The following is a 27,237-nucleotide window of genomic DNA, read 5'->3' on the forward strand; positions in this document are numbered from 1 at the left end:
ATGCAGTAAAGCTATGGTCATATTGGCTCATAGGAACTGAGCTTCAGCTCAATATTTCCTGTGATCTTAGATGAAAACAAAAAAGTAGGTTTGGTCTCAGTCTTCACCTTTTGGAGTTCTTGTGGGAACACAATATAGTATGTATTAAACATAAATATAATTTCCAATTGAACATTTTCATGACAGAGTAGAAAACCCTGGAAATACATTTCTATGAACATAATTTAATTCAAGTGAAAAACAATTGCAACATGTTAAGGCTTTAACCAATTTCTGTTTTCTTAGTTGGCCAAAATCTGGTGGATCGAATTATGGGTTTTACAGACTGCAACTTTTAATATAACAGGATTACCTTATTCTTTTTTTTTGTGAAACCCATATATAGATTTTCATTTTTAGAAATGTACATAAAACATATATCTTATGTTTTTTCTCGTGTTCAACAGTGAGATAGATTTCTGTCGGATCTTGCTTTTTCATGGTATACATTATTTCATTTACCTGCAGTGGCTGTTGGACGACGGAAATTGTCTGATTTTCAGTTGAGAGGACAAACATTCTTCAAGGAAGCTCTAGTCGTCTGTCTTTGGGGCACATTGGTGTAGTAAGCCATCGAATTTAACTGTAGAGCATTAGACGGGTTTATTTTGGGAGCATTCTCCCAAAAGGCATTGGAAAGGATGGGTGATCACAATAAAGTTTGTCACTGTAGCCGGTGCCTCCACATTCCACAGGCAGAGGTTTTGTCAATAAACGTGCCACTGGGTGGGGGTGAGGGAATATTTTGAGACTGGGGTTAAGACACATTGTTGGTGTAGATTTGATTCTGCATCTGACCATGATGCTGTACTTGACCTTGGCGTCCTTCACTCTGAAACTGGGTGCAAATAGGTGTGAAATATTCCATTCCTCCATACTGGCAGCTCTTGCCTTGTGCCACACAAGATTAATTTAAAATAAAATGAATCTAAAATCGACTTACTTGTTTCTCCAATTAAATTAGTAGGAAACAGGCTTGTAAATCTCCGTATGTTAGTGGTGATAATGGCTATACATGCCGCTGCTGCCGTGGGAATTATTTTACCAACTCATCCATTTGGCCTTTTGTTTGTATAGCCTTCATTTGGTGAATCTGATGAAATCCCAGTATCTTTGGGTTACAAAGGTTAATTGATTTAGGTTAGGTGCACATTGGCTGATTTTATAGTCTACAATGAAAGCAATTCAAGGGAACTGCCTTGACAGTTTTGTTGTCTTTTCAAAAATATTGCTCAGTTCTCTTGAGAATGAAGTAGGATGTAGGATTCAAGTGGGACAGACCCTAAAGTTCGGAGACTTTATAATAGGAAAATAATTGAGTGGCAGTGGGAATGGTAATACATTCTTTGTACTTGAGCCACTTTATACGAGTGTGACAACACAGTAAATCCTTCAGTGTATTGAGATACACAGATTCAGACTTGCTTGACGTTCAACTGAATTGCAAGTTGGGTAATTTACGAAAATTCAGACTATTGTTGCCTGCAGGAATACGCATAAGTGTAACATACGAATTTAATAAGATGACGGATTGGTGTGGTGGCGAGTTGGAGTCCCGGTGTACCACGCTGGACTTGAAAGCCGCGGTTTCAAATGCGTGATCATTCACAAAATTACCGAGAGGCATGAGGAAGAGGCCAGATACTTTCCACAGGGAAGAAGGTAAAGGCGGCCTAGGATGGTCTTGAACGCCTCAGAATGACATCGATGTAAGACCAGGAACTGATTTGCTGCCTGTCCCCCAGAGGTGCTGAGTGACGTGGGGATGTAGGAAAGGAGAAATACTTTCACATGTAGAGCCTCCACTTGGAATCTGTGTAAATACACTTTTAAGATTGTGGTACATTTTACGCCAAATAAAAAACATGCCGTAGCAAGATTACACAACTGCGATATTTTAGAAGCCTATTCAGAGAATAATGGATATTCATGTCACGAGGATTTTATTAAAGCGTAAGGGTAGATGCCATTCTTAGGTTCCACTATTTATGAAAACCACCATTCAGTACAATTATACATGAGTATTTGTCTTCCACATTTAGATTTTGTCTAGAGGGGACATTTTGAGTTGTAGAACATTCCACTGACGCACTGTGGCTTTATGTTTGTCACTTAGTCATGAGACTATTTGTTACGTGTATAGACAAATTATCTTTACAGGAAGTATAGCGCACAGCATTAAAGTTTGACTGTTTTTAAATAATGATATTGGTGTTAAAGCTACATATGCCTGCAAATGATGCCAACCGTGCCATTCCATAATATTTTCCTATTCTGCAATATAATTTAGCGATGCTGGGATTTCTGTAAAGCACAGTGATAGCCACGTGAAATATTTGCACAGTTGCACTGAGGCTGTGTTTTCACTTGGATTTCAGTAAAGCTTAATGGTGGATGTGTGAAGTCTATAATTATACATCCAACAGTACAAATATAGATTTTATCCTTTTCAAACTTGAAGCTGTAAAGAGAGCTATGTATCACTTGGTAAAGATGAGAATTTTTTTGTGATTAATTAAAAAGCATCTCAACATTAGAGTGTAGTGGCTTAAGTGTTGTTTTTCTTGTAGCTTATTAGTACCAATATGCTATTAAGGTCTAGTGTGAACTGAGAAAAATCAATTTTTGCAGATATGATTTATTTGTTTTCTTTAAGGGAGTAATTTGAAAGTCATCATAGACATTCAGTACTGATAGGGCTAAAGTCAGTAATGGATTTTTAGACCATTTACATTAAATCTGAAGCTCTACTCAGGCAAAAACAGACAGCAGCTTGATTATACTGTTGGATGCTCTCATTTTTGTAAGATGTGTAATATACAGTCGTCATTTGAATTATGTTTCAAAATAGCACGTTCATTTTGTTTTACAAATATTTCTTGCAAACTTGTTGGTGTGTGTGTGACGGAGAGAACAGAGAACACAGAGAGCTCTTGTGATAAAAAACAGAAGTCGCTGGGAACACTCAGCAGGTCAGGCAGCATCTATGGAGAGAGGAAAGTGAATTAACGTTTCAGATCAATGACCTTTCGTCAGAACACTGGATGCTCCACATTAGGAAGATTGTCAAGGATAAAGAGAGGGTTCAGAGGAGATTCACTCAGGTACTCTTGGAAACGAAAGGCTAGAGAAACTGGGGCTGTTTTCACTAAGTTAGAGAAAGAATGAGAGGAGGCCTGATGGAGATGTTCAAGATTGTGACGGTTTTGGGGAAAAGCTAAATAGAGAGAAACTATTTTTCCTGGTTGGTGTGTTGATAACCAGAGCCTCTAAATGTTAAGCTCATTGCCAAATAAACAAAGGGAGAGATGAATTTCTTTCAGCAACAGAAGATTATTAGGACATGGAACGACCAGCAAAAAATGGTGGTTGAAGCAGAATCAATAATTGCGTTTTTAAGAAAATATTAAAAGATATGGGGAATGAGATTAAATGGCTAACTCATTCAAAGGCATGATGGATCGTATTCACGGCCTCGCTCCCTCCTACCTCTCCGACCTACTATCCCCCTACTTACCTGCCCATACTGCCCGTACCCTCTGGCTCCGGTCTGCTCCACATCCCCCGCCCCAACCGCCCTACCATCGGTGGCCGGGCTCTCGGCCCCCAGGCTCTGGAACTCCATCCCCCAGTGCCTTCGCCGCTTCCTCCCTTTCCTCCTTCAAAGCCGGTCTCAAGACCTTTCTCTTCGACCGTGCCTTCAGCTCCCCTCTCGACTCTCTACCCCCTCCTCGCTCCCTCCTTCCCCTCCCCTCATCCTGACCATTTCCCCCCAATGCTCGGGTCCTGACCCAACTGTCCAGCGCCTTGGGACATCCTCCCGACGTGAAAGGCGCTCTATAAATGCAATCTTGTTATTGTTGTTGTTGTATGACCTCTTGTGCTGTAAGATACAATAACGACCGCTCTCAAACTCAGTAAACGAGTGTATAATCTTGGCGTTCATTTTAATTCTCCATCCTTCCTTTTTTTTACGTTCCTGACTTTAAGACCCCTTTTATTCTCCTTTGCCACATTGCCCGCCTCCCTCCCTTTCTCACACAAAATGCTGTCAAAATCCTCATCGTGCCCTTATTACCTCCTCACTCAATATCTCAAACACTCATCCTTTTGCACCATCACACCAGGTCCAGCTCATTACAAATCGCTTGGATCCGCATCCACACCAAACTCTGCATTCCCATTGCCATAGTTGTCACCAGACTGCTCTGTCTTCCAAAGATTTGAAAACCCTCGCTCTCGCCTATAAATTCTTTCATGCGGTAGCACCTCCGTATCGTGCCTTCCTTGTATTTCATACAGCGCCTTATCACATTATCGAGATGTCTCAAAAGTGCTTCACAGGAAACACTGTAAAGTGCAGTGAGAGTATGTTGAGGGGGCGAAACGTGACAGCGAATTTGCACACAGCAGCGTCCGACAAACAGCCATGGAGTGAGTGACCAGTTTTATTTGCGGGATTTGTGCACCAGGACACCAGGAGAAACTCCTCATTCAAAATGCTGTGAAAATGCTTTTTTTTCTCCAAAAAGACGATCCAGTTTTTCAAGTTTTCGATCGCAGATTTAGTCTGTGAGTTGCTGTTTCATTTTTAAATAGAGGCACCATAACTCTCTGTAGGACTGTCCCAGACAATCACCACTGCGCTTTCCAGCCACTGTCAGCAGCTGCCTTTAAAATTTACACTGAGTGACATAGCCTCCCCAACAACTGACTCTCATGACGCTTTTCCTCACCATCTTCCATTGATGTGATTTTTACCAAGTGATAAGCCTCTCCAGACGCTGCAGAGGGCTCACTGACGTTCTTTGCAGCAGAGTGGTGAATTATTTGAAACAGGTTTGGATTGATGCTTGAAAATGGGCTGTGGAGAGTGGTGAGGGTGAGGCGGCTCGTGGAGAAACGCAATGGGCACAGGCGTGGGGGCTCAATGGCCTGTTTCTGCCCACGGACTTTGCAGGTGATTCTGGTTACAGGAATATTGAAGCTCGATTCTTCTTGGGGAACTAGTCTGGCAAAGAAACAGTCCTTCGTATCTACGTCCCAGGGAGAATCGATGTTGGGATTGCTGCCAGGACCACTTCCATAAAGATAAGCTGGTGAACACGTGTGGTGTGTTGGCCTGGGCGGCTGGAATCAAAACGATGGCGGGGAGATCTCCAGGCCTAACAGCTTGTTCTCGCTTCAGTTGCAAGTAGCTCCATCCCGTGGATTTGGCTTCTGGTAAATCCAGAATTGTAACTACCCTTCTTTTGGATGCTTTTGGAGCAATTTGCTGTGCATTTTGAGCGTTTACGTGCTTTTTATATGGATGAGAGAGTTTTGAAAGTTCATTTTGTTTTTTGTGAACATTACTTTGGGTTAAACAATCAGAAAATTTAAGGAGCCATAGTAGAAGCCAAAAGGAGAAATCCCTCTACTCACTGTAGAGACCATTGTTGAAGCAGAGTGGATGATTTTTTAAAAAAAAGATTTGGATCGATGTTTGAAAAGCAGTATTAATGGGTGTGGGGAATGATGAGCTGGGTCATGTGGCGAACAGCACAGAAGCGTTGACTGAATGGCCTGTTTCTGTGCTCGAATATGTTATGGATCAGGCAGTGACGATGTAGACTTGCAAGCGAGAGTTTCTCTTAAGGTCATCTGTAAGGCAGCAACTGGTAGCAATTTGCTCGGTCTTAAAGTCATATCTTGAGAACTAAAGTTGATGGACCTGCTGTCTGGCCGATGGATAAACCTCATTTGTGTGAAATTTTGGACTACGACTATTTATACGAAAGTGGAACAAATGAGGACAAATAATAAATGACTTAAAGCAGGAAGAGTCTTTCTCGATTCTTTGAAAATCACAGAACTTCTTTCACGCTAAATACCCTCCTCACCCTAACTGTGTTTTTCGATCTAACCTGGTGTGGCTTCCAGTCACGCTTAATATTTATTTATCTTAATACTGCTTTCTGTTGGGTAGAGAACCATGTTCATTCACCTGCATTTCTGGATTGAAGCCTTTCTATAAGAATGTTTTGATGAATGTATTCTACATGCCCAATGATTGTGAAGCTGGGGTATAGTTCTATGCCCACCAGAAGCATTGAGAGCATTTGTAGTGTCCAAACAGATCTGCAAAGGCAGATTTGTTATCATCATTAGCAAACTCAGCACAGACTTGGAATCGAACGTGAGATCTATTGTGTTTAGCTCAGCGTTAGAGTGGGCGGTGTTTTAACCACTGAGGCGTCAGTAGTGCCTGAGAAACTGATTTTTAATAAAGTTGTGCTTTTCGGTTTGGTTGATGTAAAAGAGATCCCAACGAAACGGATGTAGATGTGCGCAAAGTAGTCCCAATTGCGATGGTAGTGCGATAGTTAAATAACAGGGCACTGTAGATGTAAGTTGTTTTTCTCAATATGTTGATAGGGTTGAAATATGTTTTCCCCACTATAGTACTAAAAGTCATTCTCGGACACAATCAATTGTGAGGGAGCTGACCTTTCAAGTAAAATTGAGGAACGTGCAATATTCATGCCCTGCCCTCTGTTGTCTGACTCTGGAATGTAATTCTGCGATTGGCATAAATCCAGTCTGAGGTCAGCAGAACGAAAAAAATACTGCCTTCTGCAAATTGACCTCCAGCGCAGAAATGTTAATATTTTCAAAACAGATGGGATCAGAAAGGTGTTTTTTTTTTCATCCGCTTCTGAATATGTTGTGAAATAATTCATTGAAAACTGAAGGGTATTCGGCTTTGAGATCACTGCTTGAGACCACATTGTGGGAAGTATGGAGAGAGATACAAGAGCTTTTTTTTAAAAAAAAAGCAATTTTGCCAGACGACAGAAATCCGATTACTAGAGACAGTGTTGCAGTGATGGGCGGTAGTGTTGTTGCCTTTGCACATGTCTTTCCATCATCCTATGTTTCTAAGCAAGGATTCAATAAACATCCTGAAGGAAAAATGTTGATAGGAGTCGGAAAGCTAAAGTTAACAGCAAGGGCACTGCATCACTTTACTTTGTACAACAGCATTGGCCTTAGTCCATTTGTTTGTGATTGTAGGAAGATTTTATCAATATAATATTAATAATCCTTGTATTTGATATAGCGCCTTATCATGTCATTGAGACCTCTCAAAGCGCTTCACAGAATATAGTGTAAAGGGTAGTGACTGTATTTTGTGGGCAAAACGAAGCAACCAATTGTGCACTGCAGTGTCTCACAAACAGTCGTGGATTAAGTGATCAATTTCTTTTTAAGGGATTATTACCCCCAGAAAGCGATTCGCCAGTCGACTTAACAACCAATCCTATATACTGCTAGGTAAACAGAAATCCATTACTTATTCATTTGAAATAGGTGCCAAAGTAGGGCAGGAAGAAGGAAGTATAATAATTAATATTTTTATGTTGAATTTTTTTATTATGATAGACAAAGCAATTAAATCTTCATTGGGGTCCAATTGTGCTATTCTTAACAGAATTCTGAATAAGAAATTGTAATTATTGAACTTCTAAATCACCCAAAATGCTAAAAAAAAATCAAATTTCTAAAACATGGAATGTGCTTAAGAGTCTTTTTATATATTATACATATAAGGATACATGCATATACGTACTTGAAACCGTGTATTTACATATATACATGTAAACATAATACATTATTAACAAGTGAGCCCAGGTTTGAATGCACCAGCAGTTTCCAGGCTCACTTGTGAGAAAGCTACACATGGACCTCAAGAGTAGAGATAATAGGGGTAAATTTTCAATTACTGTAGTGTTACCATCTTATTTTACACTGCCAGCAACGCTGCCGGTTTTCATCCTCAATCAACGCGTTGGGAGTGGTTGTCCACCTGCCAATTTGTGTGGGGAGTCACATTAACTGCACAGCTTCAAAGTGCACCAAATGTATCAGCGGCGGAGGATCTTCAGTGCTGTTGATTGGAACGGTGGTGATGGCAGCATTGTTAACGGTGTAAAACGGCGTGGAAAAATTACAGCGCTCGGTTCGGAGCTCAGGCAACATTATTTTATCAAAAGATGTGTTGTTTTATTTTCTTTGGAACAAACTGGGAAACAATAGGTTCCATACATTCCTCGCTATTGATGGTGCAAATTTGTTCAGTTGCGAAGTGAATTGGTTTCTATTGCTTCCACTGAAAGCCCTAACTTGTCCTGAGGTGCAGCTCCGTTCTGTGTGAATCTGAAATGAATGTTGACAGGATATTAGGTTGTAGGGGATATCACAGCTGTGTCTGATCCTTTTCTCTGTCTGTCGTCTGTGCAAGGGCATTTTCCAGCAAAGCTCATTGAAGGGTAATCTCAAGTTACAAATCTGGTTTATTCCCCCTTATCCCCTTTTGGTACTGCATTCCTGGAAATATGTTGTAATTATGTGGCGGTAAGTTAAGGTATGTGATAATGCACTGTAAATAATGACATTTGAGAGTGCAAGGAGCAAATGTGTTGTGGTTTTCGTAGCTTTTTCTTATTGAGCAGCCTGTAGACCTGATGAAATTGGGCTTGGACTTCTAGAAGATCAAGGTGACCCGTTTAGGTCCTCCACTACGTTGAAAATAATATCCATGAAATAACTGATGATAATAATAATAATAATCCTTGCATTTGACATAGCGCCTTATCATGTCATCGAGACATCTCAAAGCGCTTCACAGAATACACTGTAAAGTGAATCAACTGTGTATTTTGTGGGCGAAATGCGGCAGCCAAGTGGGTACATCTGTGAAAGAGAAAGAACTGTCTTGCTCCCTCCCTCTTGGCGAAGTCATCCGCAGACTCGGGGTAAACTTCCACATGTATGCAGATGACACTCAAATCTACTTCTCCTCCTCCTCCAGCTTAAAACCTTAACAAACCTTAAAAAAAAACCTTAATGAAACCTTAATCCTTGATTCCATTCTTGTAAATCTCCTCTGTACCCCTTCCAAGGTTTTTAGATCCTTCTGTATATGAAGTGCTCACAACTGAACTTAGTACTCCAGCTGCATCCTTGATTAGCATTATTTATTGCTTTGCTTTTGTACTCTCTCCCCTGATGTAACAAACTGAGAATATTATTCTTTTTCGCAGCCCACCTGTGCTGCTTCTTTCAAAAACCTATGTACCTGCACTTCCAAATCCCTTTCCTCCTCTTGCTCCTTGCAAGGTACTGCCATTCAATAAATTCTCCCGAATCGTCTCACATTTTGCTTCATTAAACTTCAACTGCGAGCTGATCTGTCAATTGGACTAATTTATTTAAGTCCTCCAGAGGTCTCATGCAGCTCTCCTCACTATTCACTATACCTTCTAGCTTGGTATCATCCACAAACATTGATACAATATCCCCCCGAGTCAAGGTTATTAATATACTGTATATGGAAAAAGATATTTTTGATATCATCCTCAGGAACAAACACTGCACATAGATCCACTATCCTTTCTTCCAGTATTCCAGCTGTGGCTTAATCGATATCTTACACAAATTGATCATCACTTCTTTTTGTATTCAATGGCTCTGTAAAACCCAGAACTCTTATTGCCGATCTAACAGCCTTCTCTATTTAACAAACTATATATTTATACCCCTATTTCGCTACTCCATTGAGAATGTTGCTCTCCATTCAGGGTATAATTCTGCTCTCTATTATTTTTACTTTTTTCCCTGCACTCTTTGTTATAAAGTCTCCTGCACATTGTTTTTTTTCCAAAAAAAAGCCACATTGACGAGAGATTTGTTTAATTCCATGTATTTTTCTTTGCAACATCTGTGAAATATTTTCTAGAACCTACTTGCGTGCAACATTTCATTACTTCTGCACATGGCGAAGTGATTGCAACACTGAGAATTGATTCCAACTCTGGTAAACTTAAATCATAAAATAAAGAGCTGTGGGCAGGCAGGTGGTGCCAACGCTCTCACTCATTTCATGCTGAGCTGTGTTCACCAAGAAGCTCGGAAGGGAAGTCCTGGTACCTATCATCCACCGAGTGAGGGCTCAAACCCACACTTTGTCAGTTGAATGTCAAATAACCAACGAGTGGAGAGGTATGTGGGGCCTCCTTAGCCCTGAACTGACTCCAAGGTGACATATTTGGTAACAGACTGTCAGAATCGAGCCAGCCTTCTGCGAGGATTTCAGTAATCCAGTTATTGAGCAAGGCAGGTCCGCAGTATTCCAGGGGCACTGATGAGGACAGCACAGCGAGGCTGGCTCATCAGCAGGACTCGGAAGGACGGATCGGTCAGTACGGCAAGGAGTCATCCCACTCAGGTCCTGTTAACCCTACAAGCCAAAGCTCTAATGGACAGGGTGGTCCTAGCTGCACAAGCGGTGGGAAAGCTCGCCAGACAGTGCTTTCAATGGCAAGCTATGCGGTTTTAGCTGGTTAGACTGCAGCAGTTACCCCAACACCCACTCTGGGGTCCCCAAGCCTTGGCTCTTGCCAACCAATGCCCAATACTCTCTGGAATTAGGTAATCAGGATGTGTCTCTTCAGGGAGAGAGAGCGCATTGCATTCCAACAATCTATCTCTGGGATTTCCATGTGTGGGTGGGATGCATGTTTGTTTTGTTTTGGATCCTATTAAGCATAGTGATGGGTTTCTGCGTGTGTAAGACACCCGGCTGACCAAAAAGCAACTGATTGTATAGTAGATTTTATGATTGGTGTAGTCTATTGAAGCCTATTCAGATTATCAAAACTATCTAGAACATTTCCACAGTACAAAAACAGTTACATAACTCAGGTAAATACAGCTGCTTTATTGTGTCTGTCAGGAGGTTCGTATTGTTCAATTGCCAAGTGCCTATAAATGTATTGTGATCTCCGTTCATGTCAGTTTGCATCACAGAAGTCTTGTCTGTTGAATTGTTTATTGCATAATGGTTTATTGCATTAAGGTTCTGTGCAAATGGAGAAGGTACATGGGAGATTCACTGTAGTGATACCAGGGATAGTTATTGTTGTATGGAGAGCTATGAAAATCAGGACCACTTCTGCTTGGGCAGAGATGGTTGAGGAGGGGATCAAATAGAGGTCTTCAAAATTATGAATTGTTTTGATAGGGTAAGTACAGAGATAGGCTGTTTCTAATGATCAACAAATCAGCGATAAGAGGGCATGAATTCTGGATTATCATTAGGAGTAAAGGGAGGTTAGAAGAATGTGAAGTGGAACAGGGAGCTAGATAATTATTTGAAGAAGAATAATATTAAAGATATTATAAGGAAGGAGCAGCACAATGGGATCAGGGCAGATAGCCGCAGAGGCGAACACTAGCCCACTGGAAGAGGTAGACGGGCCCTCGGTTTTAACATCTCATTCTGTCTGCTGTAAATGTTTTGTGATCTATGAAATGATTGTCTTACTGTACAGTACTCACGCCTGAGAGTCAGTTTTAGACCAGGTCTGAGAGAATGAGCACGAGAAGAAACACCAACACGTTTGATTTTCATCATGGTAAGAGTGAAATTCCTCCCGCGGTAAACGTAGTGACTATAGGAGGTTGTTCGTTCATAACAAGAAAATCCTATTATGAATAACCATCAACAAAGTTGCTAAACTTAGTGGCAAGAGGAATTTCTCATCCGTGTGTCTTTGTACCACAACATGAATCAATATTTGCCTCGACAGTTCTATGCAATATCAGTTTCACGTCTTCCAGCTTTAAATATCTCTTGATTACATTTAAGAGCGAGTTCCAAAACTGCAGAGCAACCCCGTTTATACTTTTGTTATTTCTTGCCAATTCCTTGTGAAATTCATCAGTTTCTCATTTACATGTGGATGGAATAAAACGTTAAAGCCAACTACGTGCTTTCCATCTTTGTGCTTGAGTGACATCATCCGCAGACATGGGGTCAACTTCCACATGTATGCGGATGACACCCAACTCTATCTCTCTGCCTGCACCCTTGACTCCAGGACCACTGTCGTCCTCAAGGAAGGTCTTGTCAGACGTCAAGTCCTGGATGAGAGCTAACTTTCTGCAGTTCAAGGTCAACAAGATCGAGGCTCTCCTGATTGGTTCCTGTCAGCGCCTCCATACCTCAGGCGCTGACAGCATCACCATCCAGGTGTGCACACTCCACCTCACTGAGCAAGTCAGGAACCTTGGCGTCTTGTTGGACCCTCAACTATCCTTCTACCCCACATCCGTGCCATGACCCACTCTGCCTTCCCCCACCTCCGCAACATCGCCCGTCTCCACCACTTGGATTTATATAGCACCCTCCACGCTTACTTGCTCCCCTCTACCTCTGCAACCTCCTATCCACCTGCCAGCCTCCCTCCGCTCAGTGGGCTCAGTGCTTCACATCCCCCAGCTTCGCCCGTTCTTCAGCCACTCTGTCCCCACACCCTAGAACTCCATCCCGCAGTCCCTCTGCCTCACCTAAACACTAAATTTTGTTGTTATATTTCTATGTTTCTAAACTGACAAAGAAAGCTAACATCATCAACTTGAATGTAAACAAGACCAGTGACTTTCAGTGATTATTACTTGGAACAGTGAATATCATTTGTACACGATACAAGTATGAAGAGTTAGATGCTACAGTTAGTTATCTCTTTTTCTAAACGCTATAAGACCTAGCGTACGTGAAGAGCGCTATATAAATGCCAATTGTTGTTGTTGTTTCAATACTGTTTTAATCACATGAGTGCTTGTTTTTGAAGCGTGTCAAGAATGGACTTGTAATAGCTAATCCGCTATCGAAAGATATTGTACTAAACTGCACGAAAACCTCTTTAAAATATCAAATGAAAGATGGATTACGGTTGGATAGATGGAAAGTTGTAGTACAAAAACTATATAACATTAAAAACCCTTGCATTTGATATATTGAGATGAGACGTCTCAAAGCGCTTCACAGAATATACTATAAAGTGAATAGACTGTGCATTTTGTGGGTGAAGCACAGCAGCCAAATTGCGCACTGCATCTTTATGCTTCGACTATATTTATTGCTTTCAGTGCAGAGCTCTGAAAGTTTATTCTGTAAATATTTCAGCTTTTGTGAACCTTTTTAGGAAGTAGGGAAGTATAGATATGTACGCCCTATTATCCAACAAGAGTTTACTGTTTCCCTAAGCTTCTGTGTCTTCATGCTTTATAGTTTATGAAATTTCATAGTTTCCCTTTTGATTTTGATTGTCCCTTTTGTACTTTTGATGTTAATGAGGAACTATTCTGATAGCCAGTGTTCATTATTCTAAAACAACTGTTTTAATTGAAGGCCCAGTGGGAAAGGGTAGTTCATTGTTGGGGAAACGAATAGGTTGACGTGAGAATGTGAGTTCTATGTTCCTGTCTTCACTTTTGATTTATCTGTTAAAATATGTGAGACAGCACCCTCTGTAGAAAAAAAAAGTTGTAAGAATAATTAGAATCCAAAATGTTCAACACTAAGCACATCTCTGTCTGCCGAATACTTGTTGAATATTTTGTATTTGATCTAACACCTTTCATCTCCTCCAATCCAGTCCTCTCCCTCAATAGTTTTGGAAAGAATGGATCTTTTTAAAAAAAAATCTTTCAGATCAGTTTTAATAATGAGCTCTCTCTGTCTCCTCATCCTTCTTGATCTCTCCGCTGGTTTCGACACACTCGGGCACTTTATTTTTCTCTTATTGCATTTCCTCTCAGCTCCACCTTCATGGTTGTTTCCTTGCCTGGTCGTGTGCTTACCTTTCTCATCCCAGCCGTTGTATCCATCAACAGCTTCTCCTCCAGCCCTCGCACCATCAGGTGTGGCATTCTCCAGGGCTCTGCCCTTGGTCTTCACTTTAATATTTTCATGCTCCCACTCGATAATACCATCTGCAAGCATGGGGTTAACTTCCACATGTATGCAGATGAAACCCAACTCTATCTCTCTGCCTCCACCCTCGACTCCAGGACCACTGCTGTCCTGACGGAATGTCTGTTAGCCATCAAGTCCTGGACGAGAGAGTTTTCTCCAGTTGAATGTTGACAAGACCGAGGACTGTTCATGGATGCACACTCCACCTCACTGAGCCAGGACAGAAACTTGGTGTCTTGTTTGACCCTCAACTATCTTTTAAATCCCACATTGGTGCCATGACCTGTTCTGTCTTCCCCCACCTCCAAAACAATGCCCACCCATGCCTCAACCTCTCCCCTCGGGCTTTATTCATTATATCCAGGCTTGACTACGCTAACTCCTTGCTTGTTTGACTTCCCAACTCTTTCTGGCCTCCCAATCCCCCAGAGGATCGAGTTCAAGATCTTCAGACACGAGCCGGCTCCGTATCCCCTACCCTGCCGCTCCACCATCAGCAGTTGGGCCATCAGTCTGTCTGCCCCCACCCTCTGAAACTCTATCCCTGAACCCCTCCGCCTCACCCCCTCCTTTGTCCCCTTCAAGATCCATCTCAAGATCTTCCTCTTCAACCATGCCTTCGGTCATCTTCCCACCCCGGCCCCTTGCCCTCCACCCCTCTTGAATCGAATTCCCAGCTCAGATGCAAACTATTATTAAATTGTCCACTCTTAATTTGAAATCCGCGTTTCCACAATTCTTTGAAAAAAGACTGTACGTTAAGACTGAAGTTACGAATTTTCCACAGTTTTTGACACTCTTAAATTTTAAGACTGAATAGGCTAATATTATAAATATAAATAGGCTTTATAGGCTAAAACCAGTGGAAATGTCAGGCCCCAGATTGCAGCACGTTAGCACTGAAGTGGCACTTTCGCAGTGTCATAACGCAGCATATCTAAATTGGAGGTGTTGAATTCCTGTCACCATTTTCCTTTACGCCCACCACATAAACGTATCTTCAGTTTCCACTGTATATCAGTGTGCATGCTCCCTACCGGGTTTAGATTCCGTTTTAAAATGTACATTGAAAATAGCAGTTATCCAACATTCAAGACTCTTATTGAATTTGCGATGCAGTCATTATGTTACTCGACTGTTAAGAGAGTTCTGGTTGACGGGAACTCAATCTCATTTTTCTTGTTTTCTGGATTTAATTGTGATTGGCTGGAAAGATTTTCCAGGTGGTGGAAAGCAGTGGATTTACTACCTTTGGCAAACCCCCTTCTGTTATATTTATGTCCCTTATGATTGGGAACATTAAAATGTCAAATATCCATCCAAGCTTTGCAGGGTTAATTTTCCTGATTGTTGCTTAATTGCACCGGGTGATTTGTGTGCACAGTGGGTAAAACGCAGAGATCGATTTTTACTTTTATGTTTTTCTTTACTGGGTCCTGTTGCCAATAGCATAGGAATCCACCTCTGATTGTTGAAGGGTAAGTATAAAAGCGATTCCAGAGATGAGAGAGTGGCTTCCAACTGCTCTGTGCTCTTATATCAGAAGCAGCAAAAAAAAAACAGAATGGGAAATTGGTATTCTTCTCTTTTGCGATCCTTATGTTGCTTTCTTTTGATATTAGTTCCGCACTGTAGTTTGAATAGGCTTAAGAGATTGTGCTATTACTGATAATTACATGCCCTAAACGGGAAAATCTAGTCCTGTGTCTTCAGAAACATTTAAATAGAACTGTTATGGGATGCCTTAAAAAGTTCAAGTACAATTCAAATCTCGTAGCCATAAATTAACGTATTAAAGTAAAATGTTAGACGATTTCTGCAAGAAAATTTGAATGTTAAATCAAGATATTCTTAAGCTATGCCTTTTAAACGTTCGCGTTCGAAATAAACCGCTAAATGGTATTTTCTGCTGTCAAATCAGTCTCTTCTGTCAGCAACTAATCCGGAGGTATACTGGTTCAGCAGCTTTTATTTCAAACCCTGTTGTTCAGTGGCATGAACATTTGCCACTAATGTCAGAGATGCTCAGCAGCAGAGAAATCCAGCCATACAGTGAAAGTGACTTAATCAGGGCAGTGCTTGGGAATAACATTCAGTAGATTGACTGCACGTGAACAGATTTTGCTTGCCACAGGGAAATTATATTAACTTTTATTTCCTAGTTAGTATTGGAGGCAAAAACTGTAAATTTAACTTTAAATTTAAAAAGCCTACATGCCGGATACGTTTTTTTATAGTAATTTTCATATTTTCTGTTACTTTTTAAATTTTCTGCAAAATGTTCGATAGGATTTTTTTGAAAACCACAGCATTTATATTGTAGGCGGTTTTACCGTTCCGTAATAATCCTTGCGTTTTGTGTGGTGCCTTTCGCATTGGAGGATGTCTCGTAGCGCTTCACGGGATTTACTGTGAGGTGTAGTGACTATATTTTGTGGGCGAACGAACGCGGCAGCCAAATTGCACGCAGCTTTGACCCGCAAACAGCCAGGAATTGATGACCAAGACATCGAGAGAAACTCTAGGAGATGGCCAGGACACTGTAGAAACTCCCTTCTCTTATTAAATAGTGCCATGGGTGAATGTCCATTAGAATAGGCATGCTGGACATTAGTTTAACTTCTCATCTGAAAGATGGCATCTCCAACAATCCCCCACCACTGTGTTGAAAAGTCTACCGGGGCTGTGAGTTCTTTACCACCAATGAATCAAGGCTACTTGTGATTCAAAGTCCTATTTACAGCATGACTGCATAATTGTTCTTTCACTTCTATTATGAAGCATTCAGGTTGGCATTGAGCTGATGAATATTGCCTGTCTGTGATAATTAACAGTCCAAAGTGAACAGAGTTTTGATAGTTGCTGTCTGGTTCTTTTGCCTTATTTGCCTTATTTGAACTGCAGCGTTATGTTGGTTTGATGCTGTTTTCATATTGAACCTACGCTATAATTGAAGCTGTAGGGGATATTCATTTGATTCTGATTTCATTCCTGATGAATTTGCCTTAGTATGTGAGTTCATGAATCAAATTGATGCTGTTTGGCTTTCAGAGAATTCCTCCTTTGAACTAAGAGGTAATTAAGCAGTCTCCTTGTAATACGTTTCAAACAATTGTCTTTGAATGCGGGGTCTAAGCTGCAAAACACTTGGAAAATATTACTGGATAAAAAGAGCCAACATATTTCTTTTCCCAACACTTTTTCTCTGATTGCTGAGATTCAAAATGTCGTAGAGAGAAAATTAGGTTTGCTTTGTTGTTTTTTTTTAAAAAGATGGCATGACAGCAGATGGAGACAACTGTAATAATTAAAGACTGAAAGTATGAAAATAGGATTAGACAACAGTTTTAGCACAGCCTAATGCATGCTCCAGAAATCACAGCTCATCAAGGGATGTTTGGCTCTGTAGAACAGATTGAGTTGACAGTGATGTGATGACAGTGTCTGGGAAACAGTTTCACAGGGAGCAGAGGTCTTGTTGGAAACGTTGGCACTGGCTTTCTAGGTGAAATAAACAGCGTTTGCAAGAGCACTATTTGAGGAGGCACGTAACATTGTGGTCCATCTTTCTGACTAGTTGTTAACTGGTCACATGAAGATTTTTTGTTATTGAGATAGAGATGAATACTGTTGATTTTATCGTCGTTCTTCCTCATTTACAGGCATATTTGTACTTTTTTGGTTTGGGTTACCTTATTTAAAACAACGGCTGATCGTTGTTTAGCTGCTGCAAAATAGACCTATTTGTTCTGAGTCCAGATAAAGTCTAGGTTTTCAGACAAGTAGTTATGACGCCAGTCTATGATGGTTGCATGTTAACTGCTTTACTTGTGCTGATTTTTAAGTTCTTACACTTGTCATTTTCTCAGGCTTGCTTGCCTTCCATGGTCTCTAACTAACGTGGAACACTCTTTGTAGTGATCCTAAGAAATGTAGCGTCCTGCCTTAATAATAATAATAATAATAATAATCCTTGCATTTGATATAGCGCTTCTCACGTCGGGAGGACGTCCCAAAGCGCTTCACAGACCACACTGTAAAGTGAATTGACTGTATATTTGTGGGCGAACGCGGCAGCCAATTGCGCACAGCAATGTCCCACAAACAGTCGTAGATTGAAAATGACCAATTTATTATTGTTTTTGGTTTTGGAGGGATTATTATTAGGCTCTGTGTGGAGTAAGGAAACTTGCCCAAGGTTTCGCCCTCTGCCTACTAATGGGCCATTGGCATAAAATCAGGTCTACATTAAATCCAAATCATGGCGTCTGATTTACCCCACATTTCCAAAGTGCAGAAGTTGTTCAGAGACCAAGTAAGACCTTGTACCAATCATCGGTGGCTCTCAGCCATTTCACTGTATTTTGTGCAATAAAAAGCTTCATTATACTCCTTGGGACGTCTTCCCAACCCGAAAGGCGCTCTACAAATGTAATTTCATGTTGCAGTTTGCACCGTATACAATACTTTATAAATTGTACAGTCCTGAGAAAGCAGTGCAGTTTCTATTTTGTAGCTGGTGGGTTAATTATGCAACCAGGAACATTCTAACTCTAACCCTGCTCAGAGGCCCCTTTAAATCAGCCAGATTAATACCTCATTTAGTGCTGATCCAGATGTTGGGTTTGTATATGTTTCCAATGTTCTTGCTGGGTCATGGGACGATCTGTGCCGCAGATTCAAGTTTTGAGTTTTTAGCATTCTCTCACACCACAGAGTGACTTGGGAGTGTTCGGAGCTGTATCCAAAGAACTCTAGGATTTCTACTGCAAATCATCTAACGGTCACCACAGTTTAGCGAACCGTCACTTCAGTTTTTTTTAAAAGACGTGAGAGAGGTTTTATTTACAATATCAATACTGCCGCTGTTGTACAAATACATAATGCAAATAAGAGCGATTCATGAATGTTCAGAGTTAAGTGTACACACTCTATATATAGACGTGATTGGAATACTGTACTTATCTCTGAAGCCTCTTTCCCTTCCCGCACGGTTTATATCATGTTAGGAAAGGTGAAGGAATGCAATTTCTTGCCATGGCAAGTACGAGTTGTGATTTCAAGTGCTGTAGAAAACTACTCTGCGTGAGAGGCAATATGTAAATGCAAGTTGTTGTTGTTGTCCGTATGCTAACAGAGTCCACTATTCACTAATAGCAAAGTCAATAGGCAGAAAAGTAGGTATTGAGCGGATCCAAAGGCTGACTTAGGTTTCCGTTTCCCCTTCTCAGACCAGGTAGCTATTGACGGATTCTCGATCATTTGTATTGAATGGTTGGATTCGGGGTATGAACTGGAGATGTGAAGAAACATGTCTGGCTCCAACCTATCTCATCAGCGAGGGATGGAATCTCTGTAGTTAGTTGCGTGTGATATGTTTGGTGCATGAGTTTGAGTTATTTTGCTGTTTATGGAGGATTGATACCAGATGTTCCCACATACTGTTATTGATAGCCGACGTCTTCCTAACCTGCTTTTCAACTTTCTACAAAATCTGCTGAATGATCACATGGTGGATAACTCGGCTATGGTTTGCGAGGGCGAGCTTGTTTTAGAGCTTTTTGAAGTATCAGCTGAGTCTTCCTAGAAGCAGTTCTCTTTTGTGTGAGAATTTGTCTACAAGCTACAAAAAGCAGAATCTAACTCTTGTAGAATTGATGACCTAAGCTTCTGTTTCTCCTCTCGGAACAGGTTCAGAATGCCTCCTTCACCAGCAATGTCAGTTAATAATAATGATCCTTGTATTTGATATTGCACCTTATCACATCTTGGAAGCATTTCACAGAATATACTGTGAACTGACTATATTTTGTGGGTGAAACAAGGCAGCCATTTGCGCACAGCAGTGTCCTGCAAACAGTGGTGGATTGAGTGACCGGATTATTATTATTTTATTTATTTTCCATTCACGTATCTCAAGAGGTTACAAGAACAGCACCACAGCTTTACAATGGCAATACCTTTCCCTGCAATTCTTTCTTACCCTCCCCATCATCACAGCTGCTAAACTCGAAGTGTCAGCCCTGCCTCTCCAGTGTATGTATAACAGCAGGCTCTTGTATAGGCACGTGCTCCCCAAAACACCGTTTAAGCAAAATGTACAACTGTGCCAGTAAATATACGCTTGTAAAATTGAGAAGAGTGTTCACTGGACAATTACGTTAGTCACCATCAGTGGCATTAAAAAAAAAAGTCACCTTTAATAACCTGCCTGTCATATTTTCATCAAACCTTAGGGACTTTCTCTCATGAGTTTCTTAATTCCTTTTCGTGCCAACTGAAATGGAAACCATACTTACGTCCTGATGTGAAATTCTTGTTCGTATGCCAAAGACATACAAATTTACAGGACATGTAAAAATAAAGCGCAGCTACTCTGGGCACAGGAAAGGACCTGCCAGGTGATATTTTCATTTCAAAAACATGGAAAACACAATTGTCTTGTTTTTGTTCAGTTGCTCATGGCTCCTGGTCTTGCATATCTTATTTCTAGATTTGTATGAGATTCGAGGCACTAATTTTGACATTTCTCCTGTTCTTTCAAGCCAGTTTGCCAGCAGGATGCAATTAGCCTTTATAGTACAAAAAAATCTATTGAAGCCATTCCTCACCCAGATTTTTAAATTTTCCTAATGTATTGGTAAGGCATTAAAGGGTAGAAAATTAATCCCAGGTTTAAAACAGCCCAATTTTCTTCAAAGTGCTATTGACTTGCAACGAAAGAAAGAACATGCATTTTTATAGCTCCTATAAGTTTGAAAAATGTACTGACTAGTGTTGTGATTTTTTTGGGGGGGAATGGGTGTGGGGGAGCAAACACGACATCCATTTTGAACACGAGCAAAGTCCCGCAAAAAAACATGAGTAGAATGAGCAATTAGTTGTTGGCCAGGATACCAGGAAAAACTCGCTTCTGTTTTTGAAGCATTCTGAGACAGGACTCTGGGTGGAGAGCGCATTATAAGTGCAAGTTGTTGTTGTTGTTGAATAGTGTTGTCCTCCTGAAGAACATGCCAAAGAGGCATCTGGTTAAAGTCACATCTGACCCAGAGGCGAGAGTGCTACCAACTGAGCACGCTGAACTAATTGACCATATAGATTGGGAAGGGGTTACGTGGGCAAAAGAGGTAACACTAAAGAGAGAAACGATCGTCAGTGTTGGAGGGGGTTAAGCTATGACAGATGACTAAATAGGCTAAGGTCTTCAGCGGAATCCGACAGAGGTCTGTAAGAGGCTGAACTGAGAAAGAAAACTTTCAGATACTCGAAGGTCGCAGGACGAGGGCTCAGGTTCAGGGTTGTAAAGGGCAATTTTAGGACAGATATTATTTCTTTACACTCGAGGTCATTGACAGCTGGGATGGGTTTTCAAAACGAGTGGTCAAGCTAGGAAACTGGGTTTATTTAAGACATTTAAGAAACAGCTTGCGATAAAGAAACTTTTAAAAACATGCTTTATTGGGAAGACTGTGGCGCAGATATTATAGAAGAATGAGATGTTGTAATGGGAAGACTCTGCTGTCATGGTAATTAGTTATTATTGTGGAAGGATGATATAAAATGGGCTGAAAGAGCCATCATCCAAATCTTCTTACTGATTCAATTCAGTTTGCTGTCATCAAAGTGTATGAGTTTTTCATGAGAGTAATATAGATTAATTTTCAAATGTGGTTTAACATACCAGCAACTACGAAATAAGGTCAAATGCGCAATAGCTGCATTTTGCTGATGTTTGTGTAAATATTTTTGTTCCGTTTTATAATGTACGCTGGAGGTGCAATATGAGCGACAAGGGCCTGCCTGAAACTTCCTCTCTTCATATTCTGCTCAGGAACTATATGCTCTTGGTGGATTAAAACTGTTAACTCTACATTAGAAAATGATGTACTGCGTGGTTTCAAAATATTGCTGACACACATATTACACTTGCATAGACGATGGGACTGTGCATTATTGCGTTACTAAATTAGACATCTTTTTCTGATGTTTTTCTAAACAGAGTGAAGACAGTCCAAGTCCTAAGCGCCAGCGCCTCTCTCATTCGGTTTTTGAATACACAGCAGTATCTCCTGCCCCATCACCACCAATGCGACCATGGGAGATGACATCTAACAGGCGACCTCCCTCGGCTCGACCCAACCAACACCACTTCTCAGGGGAAAGATGCAACACACCTGCACGAAACAGAAGAAGGTAATGTTTTAGTTACAAATAGGATGCAGTTTAGTTTAATTTAGTCTCCTCTTCAGGAGGACGACAAGTGAAAATACATATGTTTTGTGGAGTGAAAGCAGATGGAACTTGAAATGTACTTCAGATTGAAGGTACCCTTTGAGATTTGGAATAACAAACCTCTCAAAGCGCTTCACAGAATACCCTGTAAAAATGAATTGACTGTATATTTTGTGAGTGAAACGTGGCAGCCAATTAGTTCTACTTAATTCTACTTAAGAGTAGACCGTCGGCCCTGAAGACGCTGTGTGACAGAAAAGAAACGAGTATTTTGAAAGATAGAAAATAAATCAGTTATCAAACGTTTTCAGAAAGTATGCAGTAAGGCAGACGTGGGGGTGAATGCTGTTTACAACAACAGCAACTTGCATTTATATAGCGCCCTTCACACAGGATAGCGTCCCAGAGCGTGCAGTGGCAAAGCCTGACTCTTAACACTGTCGACATTTGATATATCACAAGAAAACATGTGATAAAAAGATCTGGTATCCAACGTAAGAATGAAGAATCATAGAAACAGAAAGGAATCAGCAACTGAAAGGAAAAGTTATTTTAAAGTTTCAAGTTTCTTTCATCAGAATTGGAATGATGGGCTACAGAAGCCCCTTATGTCTGTTATCTTTGCTTTCATGTCTAGACAAACTTCTTCTCCCCAGTCCAATAAAATGGCCATTGAAGCCTGGTTGTTGCAGTTCTGACTCACAAGGAAGTGTAGTAAACGCTGATTAATTTCCTTAAATTAGATACTACAAGAATAGTCAAATGAACAGTCATCAGTTAATGTGAAAATCACACGATGAAGCAGATGGTATACCAGCTAAAAAATGCACTTCCTTTTAGAAATTAGAAGATTAAAAATATCTCACTTCATAATATTAACACCTCGCCTACAATATGCAATTAATGAAACATTGTAAAAATTACCACTTGTTTCTTCAGAACACTAAGCAACGAACACCAAACCGCCACCAAACGGAACTCGACTTCTTTACCACACTCGCACCAAAAGTTATTCTATTCTGTACCTCACCGGCTCAGCCTGAATTTATTGTATAGATTTTCCCAGAATCCTGAAGATAATGATGATCCTTGCATTTGATATAGTACCTTATATCCTCAAGATGTCCAAACAACATAGCACTGCATTGGGGGATCAGCTGAGACTATGAGCTTGAAGTCACGGGTATGGGGCTTGAACCCATAACCTTCTGACTCAGAAGTAATAGTCTAAGATAATCAAGTAGAAGCTCCAGATTGTGCATCCAGGCTTCAATGGCCATTATTATTATTATTATTATTATTATTATCCGTGTCCTCTGTTGTACCCCACCCTCCTTCGCAGACCACATCCAGGAGTCAAAAGCAACCGCAGGAATCATTGCAATCTGTGGAGTATTTATTCATTTTCAGTTTGTATCGATCTCTATATCCTCATGACTTTTTTGAAGCGGATCCTTATTCAGTTATTTTTTAAAAGTAGTTAATTCCTGTAGTATTAACTACATTTGTTGGGAGTCTGCTCTACATATCAACTATTAAGGAAACAAAATCTTCTAATCTCTAGTCCTACTTGAGGTTCTTATGATTTAAATCTATGCTTTCCTAGTTCTGCACTAATAGCCTGCGTATATGTGTTTCATCATCAATGCCTTGTCAGTTCAAAGGTCTGAACAGCACAGCCTTCGATGATTTTTTCTGATGAAAACCCAGTGTCTCCTTATGACTTAGAACTCGAAATCCCAAGTCATCCTTATTACTCTTCTCCAACTCTTCAGTGCCCTTTTTTGTTAGAGTGCCGAGGCTTGCACATATTATTGCAGATATCCTTTAGAGTACCTTTATTTGACTGACAGTCAGCTACCCTCAAGAAACAGCAGAGCATTTGGTTACCCTTTGTTGACAACAGCTTGACGTTGGCTCTAGCAGCCACAAGAAACAACCGTGCAAGATTCCAGCGAGGGCCTTAGTTGTCATGAGAACCAATGTCTCATATAGGGGCATGCCAGGAGAAAAGGCTATTCACCTCAGGTGCTTTTTCCAGCTGTCACACAGTGGTGACGTGCTAGTGTGATTTATTGATCCTGTTGTCTTGGAAACATTTGGTGAACGATCAGTAACCACAACCAAATTCATTTTGTTCATTTCATGAAAGATTACCTCTTTACGTTGAACGCTTTACTGCTCCAATGAACCTTGAACACTAAATTCTGTCTGCCAGTCGTCCTCAATGTTGTTTATCCTCATGAAAATAATCCTTGCTTACTGTAGTTTAGGATTGTCATAAAATTATGCAATATTGCAAGAGGATCCTGATTTCTGTGGCACTCTTTCAGTACTTGCTGAATATTTGTAAAACAGAAACTTTCTATGTATCAATTAAAAAATATTGTAATAATAATAATGATCCTCGCATTTGATATAGCGCTTTTCACGTCGGGAGGACATCCCAAAGCGCTTCACAGAACACATTGCAAAGTGAATTGACTGTATATTTGTGGGCGAACGCAGCAGCCAATTGCGTACAGCGATGTCCCACAAACAGTCGTAGATTGCAAATGACCAATTTATTATTGTTTTTTTGGAGGGATTATTATTAAGCGGAGTAAGAAAACTTGCCCAAGGTTTCGCCCTGCCTGGAATTGAGCTCAGCGAGTGCTCTAACCACTGAGCTACAAGACTCTTACAGTCCTACAGGACTGTACAATCTTATTATTTACTGCATTTGTTGGCAGTGGACGATTAATGTAACATAAGCATTAAATGTCTTGCCCTCTCCTACATCTCTGACCTGCTGATCTCTGTCAACCCGTTGGCTCCCTCTGCTCAGCAGGATCGGGCCAGCTTGCTCCAAGTCTCCCGCCCTACCATTGACGGCCAGGCTTTCAGCTTCTCTGTCCACACCCTTTAGAACTCAATCTCACAATCCCTTCGCCTTGCTCCCTCCCTTGCCTCCTTCAAGACACATCTAAAGACGCTCCTTTTCGACTGTGCCCTCAGCCGCCCTCCGACCTCTCTGCCCTCCCTCACCTCAATCCTGCCCTCCCCCACGCTCAGGTCCTGATCCCCGACTGTTCAGCGACTTGGGATGTCCTGCCAGCGTGAAAGGCGCTTTACAAATGTGATTTTATTATTGTGGTGTACCTGATAATAGACGTTGATTAAATTGATTCAGAAAATGTAAAAATATGAATCAAAATACATTTACAAATTTAGAATAACTTGGTAATTTGGTGTGATGACGTGCTATGTGTTAATGTGTGTATATGTTGTGATCATGCGGTACATATTAGTTGTGAATTATGTGATGAGTGTTAGTTATGATCATCAGAGTGTGTGGTAATCCAGTGCGTGTCAACAACAACTTGTGCCTGGGGTAGTGTCTTGGATAACTTAAGAATGGCGGAGGTTGATGCCGAACCGGGGTGAGAAGGGAGGTAACATCCGCACGGTCAAAGTGGAAGATCTTCAGACAAGCAAGGAACAGGCTAAGGCGAAGGGATCGAAGCAGAATATTCCAGAGTTTCGGGGCGTTGTGGCTGAAAGCCCAGCCACTGATGGCAGAGTGGAGGGGATGAAGGACACTAGAAGGCCGGCGCCAGCTGAGCAAAGTGTCAGGTAGCGGAGTGGGGTGTAAGCAGGTCGGAAAGGTAGGGAGGTGCCAACTAGGGTGTGAATTGATTTGTAAGCGAGGGTAAGGCACTTGAAATCGACCCGTTCTGTGGTGCGATGGGGATGCAGAGTTTGGTACGGGTGACGATAAGGACAACGGATCGTTTGGATTTTGTGGGTGGCGGAGCTGGGGAGACTGGCAAGGAGCGTCTTGGAAAAATCAAGGCAGGAGGTGATGAAAGCATGTCAATTGTGATCGTGCAGTTAGTTGTAATCCCACGCTACATGTCAATTGTGCAAGAACACATTAATTGTAATCGTGCAATGTTTATGACAAATATCAATGTATCACCTGTGATTACCATGACTCAACAAAGCAATTTAATTATTCCAAAAGGCAAATATTACTTGTGTGTAGTGGTGTTGATTTTTTGTGCTGTTAGCACCAGCTAATGTTTTGCTTTACTGCAAAGGTCATGAATGATAAAATATTCAGGCCAGTGTTATTCAAGTACTTTTTTTTTCTGACTACGATCTTGTTTGGTTCAGTCCTCCAGTCAGACGCCAGCGAGGGAGACGAGAAAGGCTAACCAGACATAGTTCTATGAGCCAAGATGAAAATTATCACCACCACCCTTATGGACAGCAACCAGCAGTAGAGGAGCCTAGAGCATTTCACCCTCCGAATGTATCTCCACGAATGCTGCACCCTGCTGCACACCCTCCCCAGCAGAATGCTGCAATGGTTGACATCCATGATCAGGTACGTAAATTCAGTCAGAACCGCATATTTTCCCTCGGCACCAATTACAATTGGGTTACTATGGGGCCGGGTTCCAAAAGATAAATCATTCTTTATCCATTCATTCTTATTGAGCAGTCAAAACAACGTATCTGGAATTCATTTTAGAGCGCCTTTCACGTTGGGAGGACATCCCAAAGCGCTGAACAGTCAGCCCGAGCATGGGGGAGGGGTGGTGTAGAGGTGAGGGAATGTAGTATCTTTAGTTGTATCCTTTAGTACATGTGCATCCTGTGATGTAAATTTAGTTTCTCAGGCATGGGAAATTTTTTCAACACAGTTCATCTTTGTTGCTAAGCAAAACTGATGAGAGGAGGTTATGCATTTAGATTCAAACTAATATGGTTGGGGGATTAGATGAATTAGAGAGATAAAAGCACTATCATTTCATTTCTGGAACCTGAATTTGTAAGACTGAAAAGACTGTCTTCTCTCTCGCTGCTTTTCCATCTGAAGTGTTACTATCTGAATTGAATTTAGGTAATTGAACTCCATGTCCTAATGGATGCAAATTCCCAGCATAAAATTATTATACAATTGTAATCTTGCTGTTGTTATAGACTAGCACAAAATTGGCAGTGCTCCCTGGAGAGGTCAGAGGAGTATTTTGAGGCCTCAAATCTCTCAGGACCTTAGCCTTCATTTTGTAAAAAAAAATTTGGTTATCCATTTGACTCAGTTGGTAACACTCTTACGTTTTAGTGAAACATGAATGACTCATCTCTAAAGTCAGACTTGTTTTAGTCAGCTG

At 41.0% G+C, this 27,237-nt stretch overlaps 1 protein-coding gene across 6 annotated transcripts in view; it reads left to right on the forward strand.

The window, feature by feature from the left end:
• The window catches only part of LOC103182148 (E3 ubiquitin-protein ligase RNF38), a 96,115-nt gene that overhangs the window by 26,049 nt on the left and 42,829 nt on the right, over positions 1-27,237 (forward strand). For all 6 annotated transcript variants that reach the window (XM_007899028.2, XM_007899029.2, XM_007899026.2 and 3 more), the window contains 2 exons: positions 21,843-22,036; positions 26,234-26,447. In XM_007899028.2, coding sequence (XP_007897219.1) covers positions 21,930-22,036; positions 26,234-26,447 — 321 coding nt within the window. In that variant the 5' untranslated portion in view covers positions 21,843-21,929. The remainder of the gene's footprint in view (positions 1-21,842; positions 22,037-26,233; positions 26,448-27,237) is intronic.

Source organism: Callorhinchus milii, unplaced genomic scaffold (assembly GCF_018977255.1).
Source record: "Callorhinchus milii isolate IMCB2004 unplaced genomic scaffold, IMCB_Cmil_1.0 Scaffold1, whole genome shotgun sequence".
NCBI lineage: Eukaryota > Metazoa > Chordata > Chondrichthyes > Chimaeriformes > Callorhinchidae > Callorhinchus > Callorhinchus milii.